The following is a 6,579-nucleotide window of genomic DNA, read 5'->3' as shown; positions in this document are numbered from 1 at the left end:
AACGATTGGGCTCTTCGGTAAGAAGACAGGGTGATGAAAGCAGCTACACATAGAATTTAGATGACAATATGCTTTATTATTATTATTATAAATGCTTTAGCTAGCTCTAAATAGGTGCTCGCAGTGTAGCTTTATGCCAGGATCATTTCAACTCAGAAACTGCTCTTCAAATAACATTCACCAAAATCTTTGGTACCACAGGCCAACACACACATATCCTAATTCAGATGCAAGATAACATGCATATGAATGCAGATATCAGACGCAAAAACTGTTAACACTCTTGATTCTCCCAAGAAACACTAACAATGTAGTGAAAGCAAAGGTCTTTGCAAAAGGTATTCGAATTATAACCTGGAAATCTGCATTCCTGAGCAACAGCAAGACAAGATGGACAAGGGAATTTGCAGGCCATGTGCCTTTTATTACTACCTTGGCAATGTTTTTCCTTAAGTGCTTTTTTTCCTGCTTGTATTTCCTAACATAATTCAGCTCCTGTTATATCCCTCCAAGCTGGAAGCTATCTGACAACTGGATAACGGGTGAGTTCCCCATCACTGAAATGCCAAAAGAGGAATTATCAAGGTTAGAGTGGATATTCCATGGGATGACCACAATTCGTTGCTGTAGCTCACTGAGTCTGCATGGCTGAGTACCCCACTGGGCAGAAAATGGCTGCATTGAAACTGCCACTTCCTTAACTATTTAAGTAGTTGCCAGGCACCTGACACAGTGTGCTTGCCTTCGAGGTGCTTTTAAAATGTAAAATCAAAATTAAATACTGCTGAGGTCCTCAGGAAAAACTCAAAGGGTGAACTTGGCATTCCTGCTACTGCTAAATAAAGAAGCAGAGAAGAAAAGACCTGCCCTCCATAATGAGAGAAAGAAAGAAAGAAAAAAAAAAAGGAAAAAAAAAGGGCAATTCTATTTCTCTGTATAACCCTTCCTCTATCACATTTGAGTGTAAATGCTGGGTCTGCAGAACAGGTGTGCATCGTATGTAACAGCCAGTGCTGGTGGAACAGCATGTTCTCAGTGAGTGGAGAGGGCACTTTGCAGCATTGTCCTTATAGCCCTAAATCTTCTTTCCCTGTCCTCTTGCAGATCCCCACGATTTCCCCAGGAAGTCAGCAGGAGCCGGTCACTGAACTGTTACTGGTTTCCAGGGGTGCCGTTCCTTGGTGACCTTCAGAGTGTATTGTTTCAGACTGGGGCAGTGCCTGAGGAACGCTTCTACCACCTCCTGGCTGACCACACAGTAGCAGTGGATCTCCAACAGATTTCTGCACTGCCTAGCCAGATCTACTAGCGAGGAATTTAAGTCCTCCGAGGACGTGGTTTGCAGCGTCAGCTTCTTCAACGTACTGCTGTAGCTCTGGGTGACAAACCTAATCTGATTTACCATGTAATTATAGGTATTAAGTTGCAGTGTGCTCACAGGTATAGTCAGCTTTAGGATCCGTGGTATTTTGCAGGCAGGGACGGTATGATCAAACTCTAGGTCTACACAGAGTTGAGGATGCTTTTGACTTACAGCAGCCCAGAGCTCTTCTGAGATGACTGGTATATATTTGTCCAGGCGCTCACAGAAAATGTCTAAATGGGTGAAAGCTGCTCTTTCGGGCTTGAGCAGTTCCTGAAATACGGCGTCAGACAAACTGGCATAGTAAACCCCCAAGGCTGAGAGTTTGGGACATGCTCTGAGAACTTTCCTAATGGTGTCTGGTGCCACGTTGCATACCAGGGTGCGGTTGTTGATGAACAAACTGTGCAAGTTTGGGTTGGTGGTAGCTAAGAGTTCAACAAGGTCATCATCGAGAGTGAAGGGCATTTTTCGAAAATCAATATGCTGAAGATCTATCTGGTTTTTAGTGTCACATATATTCCGTATGCTCTGTAGGATGTCCTGGCCAGAGTAGAAATAGGGGTTCTCCCCGTGGCACACAATGCACAGCTGCTGCAGTTTGTGGTTCTGTTTTGCCAACACATCCAAGATGCGTGTCACATTCTTCCGGTTGACCTCCTTGGACTGGTCAAACACAATCTTCAGGTGTTTGATTTGGCTGAGGAACTGGAGCAGGCTCTGCAGCATGCCTTCCTCATCCTCTGAATCACAGCTGGAAGGGTAAAACAAACTCTTAGTCACTGTAAACGCTGAGCTGAGCAACGACAGAGCAGATACTCTCCTTTAACAGTGTTTCTGCAAACATCACCAGATTCCCCAGATGTTTCTTCTCACTTGATGCCTGCAGAGTCCCTGTAAGGCCAAACACTGAAGGAGTCAGGAGGCGAGAGGAGTCAGTCCCCAGGAAGACCCATCAGAGAAGTAAGTGTCATGATGAAGCTGACTACTTAGTAATTGTCTCTTGCCATTTTCCAATGGCAACTTAGAGCAACGTACCTAAGATTGTAATACTTCCCGAAAAACCCGAATCATCAGCAGCAATTAAAAAACCCCACCATATAACACAATTTTCTCTATTACATAAACCAGTACTAGTCATGTAAGATAATATCATCACACACGGAAGTCACAGTTAACGTCAGTAAGGTCACAGTGGAGTGGTGTAAGTGTTTGACAGGCACTGAAAACATAACAATCTGGTTATGCCTGCAGAGATGCTTGGACATGAGAAACCCACTCCTCTTACCTGATCTCTGTGAAATGCCAAACAGAGCTAGAAGAAACAGCTGTAGCCCACTGTCTGCACACCTGGAAGACCGTGTATCTATCTCGAAGAGAAAGATAATAGAAAATTTGGATGAGGATTTCTTCTGGGATGTAGTTCCACAGTTCTGGAGCTGGAGCAGGCATTTTGCTGATTCAGTCAGGTTTAAAAATGGGAAAAACTTCCAAAACTGCAATTAATTCTCAAAAGTCCCTGTTCAGAAAAACAAAACAAAACGACACACACATTAGGATTTATTTAACAAATCAAACCAATGCAACTGGATCACAGAGGAGGTCAAATTTTTTTCAAACTTGAAATTTCACCAAATTTTGAAACAGAACACAAAAATGAGGAAAATCTGTTGGCCTATTGTTTTGCACAGTTTTTTTCAATCAATCTTAAGAAGATGGGTGATACCTTTCAAGAGTTAAAGATGTCAGATCAAAGCTTTGGGGAGGGAAGGGAGGGGGTAAGCCTTTTTTCCTGCAGTGAGGTTTTGCTACTCTGAGTAATAAAAATGCAAGGGAATTTTCTAGTACTGCTGCACTGGTATTCAAAAAGCTGAGACAGATTTCTCAAACTGTGGGGGGAAAAAAACCTCTTTGCAAGCAGAAGCTCTGCACAGAAAACAGCCTCACATATCCATATTTTACTGACAGTGAAACAGAAGGCCTATAATAGAAACCGGTAGTTTAATTACAGTGGTCCTTGCCTCTGATGCGACGTGACAGTTTGAAAGAACTGTTTTATTACTGAGACTCAGTAATTCTCAGAAATTGCATTTATACATGTCTGACTTAGAAATGGAAAAGTATATTTTGATTAACCTTTCATGCGAACTAGAATGCAAAAGAATAAGCGCCTGGGAAGAAGGCTGAGGTTCATCGCATCAGACCATTACCTAACTTTTTCATTCATCTTCTTCCAAAATGTGTCGTGCCCATCTTCGAGATTTCTGCACAAATAAAACTACCAACATGGGTTTTTCAACCCTCTCATAAACAAGCGAGGGATTTTTAAATGCAAACATTCCCCTTCCTAGGCTAGCACTGGAGCATGGGCCAAGTTTCGCAATCTCCCTCTGAATTCCATGACATGCCCTCTTGCTTTTGAAGCCCCAGGTCCTGGAGTCACAGCATTATCTCAGCATCGCAGGTTTCATTTAAATGAAAACCTATGCTTCTAGATATCCTTGAAGTAGGGAAAGAGTTGAAAAACACGAAGCAAGTACAGAGTAGCGATGCAAAAAGCATAATGCAGAGAGGAACACAATTGCACATTTTTCTAGAATACGCTGCTTTGAAGCGTGACTCATTATTTTAAGTGCGAGGTGGCAGTAGCAATAGCAGCTATACTATCTTATCTACCATCGTATCAGCGACAACCCCCTTTCCACCCACCGCTGAGCTAGAACGGCCAAGTGATACAGTCCTGCTTCCTGCCTGGGAACTTGCTACCTTTTGTCATGTTCTCTGACAATCACATTGACAGCTCGGACCCTGCTCTTCGACTTTTAGCTGCTTTTAATACTGTCTCTAATACACATTTGCCAAAGTGTTAAACTGCTCTTTGCCCTACATGAACTCTTACGTATTCAGCTCCTTTCATTTTCATTATGATATTTTTCCTTAAAGCCCAAGCCCCTGGAGTCATGTGAAAAGGATCTTGAATCTCTTAGAAAGTAAGAGTGCGTTTCTAGCCGAGCTGATCGCTTGGAAAAGCTTAAAAATTCGGCCTGAGAGCAGGAAGGCAGGCAGAAAAGCAAAATTTTATCAGTGTTACTTTAAGTAACTGCATGGCCTTGCGTCAGTGAGGAGTTACGGTTCACGCTCTGTGAACGCTGTGGGTTGGCTTGGGTCCACTTTGGGTGCCTGCCCTGGTTTGGACAGCCGGGTTCGGACCGCTTCTCGTGAGCCATCAAGGATCTCCGCGCTTTATTAACCACATGACGGTGGAGCGCTGCTGGTCGCTGCGCCGAGCTTCGTCAGCTCTCAGCGCAGCAGGCCCCGAGGAAGCCAGGCTGACGCTGGCTGGGCGCGAGCGGCCGGCAGCCCAAACAGGAACAGGCGGTGCTGCAGCCGGGCGAGACGCCCAACGCGCCCGGGCCTGGCCGCCTGCGAGCCGAGCAGCGTGGGGAAGCCCCCCGCCACGGCATGCCCTCCAGCCCCAGGCAGGCCCCGCCAGGCAGCCCGGGAAGGGGCGCAGCGTACCTCTCGGAGCAGAGCCCGTCTTCCTCTGCGCTCCCTGCCTGCGGCTCCCAGCGCGGGCTGCGCCCCAGAGGGAGGAGCGGAGGAGGAGATGCCGAAAATAACAAGCGAGAGAGAGGCGCCTTCCCTGCCCACGGGGTGGGAGCCAGGATGCTGCGCGATCCTTTATGGGAACGCACAGATTCATAGCGCTGTCCTCCTCCTCCCTCGGCACCCGTCCCCCCGCAAGTCACCCAACACCCCGCTTCCCCGCAGGGCCCCGGCACCGATCCTTCCCGCACTGCAGCCGGCCAGCAGCTGCCAGGCTCAGGGGGAGACTCTGTTCCCCTAGCCGCGCGTTCCCCAAGCAGCCACACTATCGAATCCCAACACCCAAATCTCAGCTGAGCTGCAGCCTCTCCCCTCACCGGCATCTTTACTTCCCAAGCGGGAACCACAGGGTGAAACCCCGAGTGCTTATCAAGCACTTTCATTTCGCCACACGGGATGCTCCCTGAAAGCACGCAGTCAGCAAGGGTTAGTGGAAGAGAAACTCGGGTCTGAGCTACCCTTTCCTTTTTTACCCCCTCAATGCACAGAGAACAGATTAGTCTCAAGGAGAAATGTTTATGGGACATGGGTGGGTGATGGTCCCTGTGGTTCCCACCTGGCTCTGGGAGCCGGCGCTGCTTCAGGCTTATCTTTTGCAGGCGAAGGTCGGGCTGTCCGGGCTCATTTAACCCCTTTAACCCTTAAATGTGTGAACTCACGAGTTGCTGCTTAAACTGTCAGCAAGTACGTGCCTGGTTTCCAGAAGCGCTGGCACCAGCAGGCCGCTGACCCTGACGGGGACTGCGGGCGCTGCCTGCCCATCAGGGCCTGACCCTGCAAAGGAGAGCACCCGGGAGAGCCAGCCTGGGTTAACCCCTTCAGGCATTTATTTCAATTATATTTTCCTTTGGCAAACAAATTCGCTTATATTGTTAAAGTACTGTTGTTGTAAAAATAGCATTAAATATATATGTATTTTTTATATATATATGTATATATAAAAAGATCTTTTCTAACGCTTTCCACTTTTGTTTGAAGTTCAGTTCCCCGGGGAGTTTGCACGAAGCGACTGCCAAGCCAGAGTGACGGCAGCCAGCACGTGGGCACAAAATCTGGCCGCAGGCCCACGCCAGCTGGGAACAAAGAAGGGAGCTGCTGTTACCCCTCCGCTCGCGGGAGGACATCTATCCAAGACAAACGCAGCCTGGGCAGCAGGCTCCTACCTGAGGTTGAGAGATGGAGACCCAAATCCAGCTCCTTACTTTGCTTGCCGCAGAACCTCTCATGGACTCAGGAAAAGCTGCTTTACTCTCTCTACCTGTCCGTTCAGTTCGTCAGAGGAGCACAGTGGAGTTCACAGCCTCGCCTGGCTCAGAAAGAAGTGGGAGACCGTTCAGGTATCACTTGCAGGAAGGACTAAACCAGAATGCCCAGCAGAATTCAGCAGCTATATTGACACCATCTTCTTACCCCTCTTGTCGGAGACACGAGGACCAGCCGAGGTGTCCCTACCTGCCTGCCGAGCCTGCTGGATTTGCCTGGAGAAGGAAACTCCACATCATTAATCCCCCTTGATCCTCCTGAGCAAACGGACACCCCTGGATGCTGTTACAGATGCTGCAGCGTTACTGCGTTCCACAATTAAATTATCCTAGGACACCTTTTCAAAA

General features: G+C 47.5%; 1 protein-coding gene across 4 annotated transcripts; it reads right to left on the bottom strand.

The window, feature by feature from the left end:
• Positions 1–57: 57 nt before the first annotated feature.
• FBXL8 (F-box and leucine rich repeat protein 8) lies at positions 58–6,275 on the bottom strand. 4 transcript variants are annotated; one of them, XM_075161021.1, is made up of 3 exons: positions 6,133–6,275; positions 2,652–2,882; positions 58–2,257 (listed from the first exon to the last, which is right to left on the bottom strand). In XM_075161021.1, the coding sequence occupies exon 3, from the start codon at positions 2,090–2,092 to the stop codon at positions 1,142–1,144; it is 951 nt and encodes a 316-aa protein (XP_075017122.1). In that variant the 5' UTR covers positions 2,093–2,257; positions 2,652–2,882; positions 6,133–6,275; the 3' UTR covers positions 58–1,141. The 4 variants fall into 4 exon arrangements, with proteins under 4 accessions (XP_075017122.1, XP_075017121.1, XP_075017120.1 ...); XM_075161020.1 differs by having other exon boundaries at positions 58–2,117; positions 6,133–6,247; XM_075161019.1 differs by lacking the exon at positions 6,133–6,275 and adding an exon at positions 4,883–5,103 and having other exon boundaries at positions 58–2,117.
• Between the last annotated feature and the right edge of the window lie 304 nt (positions 6,276–6,579).

This window comes from Calonectris borealis, chromosome 12, assembly GCF_964195595.1.
Source record: "Calonectris borealis chromosome 12, bCalBor7.hap1.2, whole genome shotgun sequence".
In the NCBI taxonomy this organism is placed as follows: domain Eukaryota; kingdom Metazoa; phylum Chordata; class Aves; order Procellariiformes; family Procellariidae; genus Calonectris; species Calonectris borealis.
The sequence above is the reverse complement of the archived record's forward strand: the minus strand, read 5'-3'. Positions and strand labels throughout refer to the sequence as shown.

What these genes read in the sequence shown, in the direction of transcription:
- FBXL8 (XM_075161020.1), bottom strand. Translation starts at nt 2,815, where the DNA reads ATGCCTGCTCCAGCTCCAGAACTGTGGAACTACATCCCAGAAGAAATC. An exon ending in TGGCATTTCACAGAGATCAG is followed by an intron (nt 2,118 to 2,651) that starts GTAAGAGGAGTG and finishes TTACCCTTCCAG; the next exon opens with CTGTGATTCAGAGGATGAGG.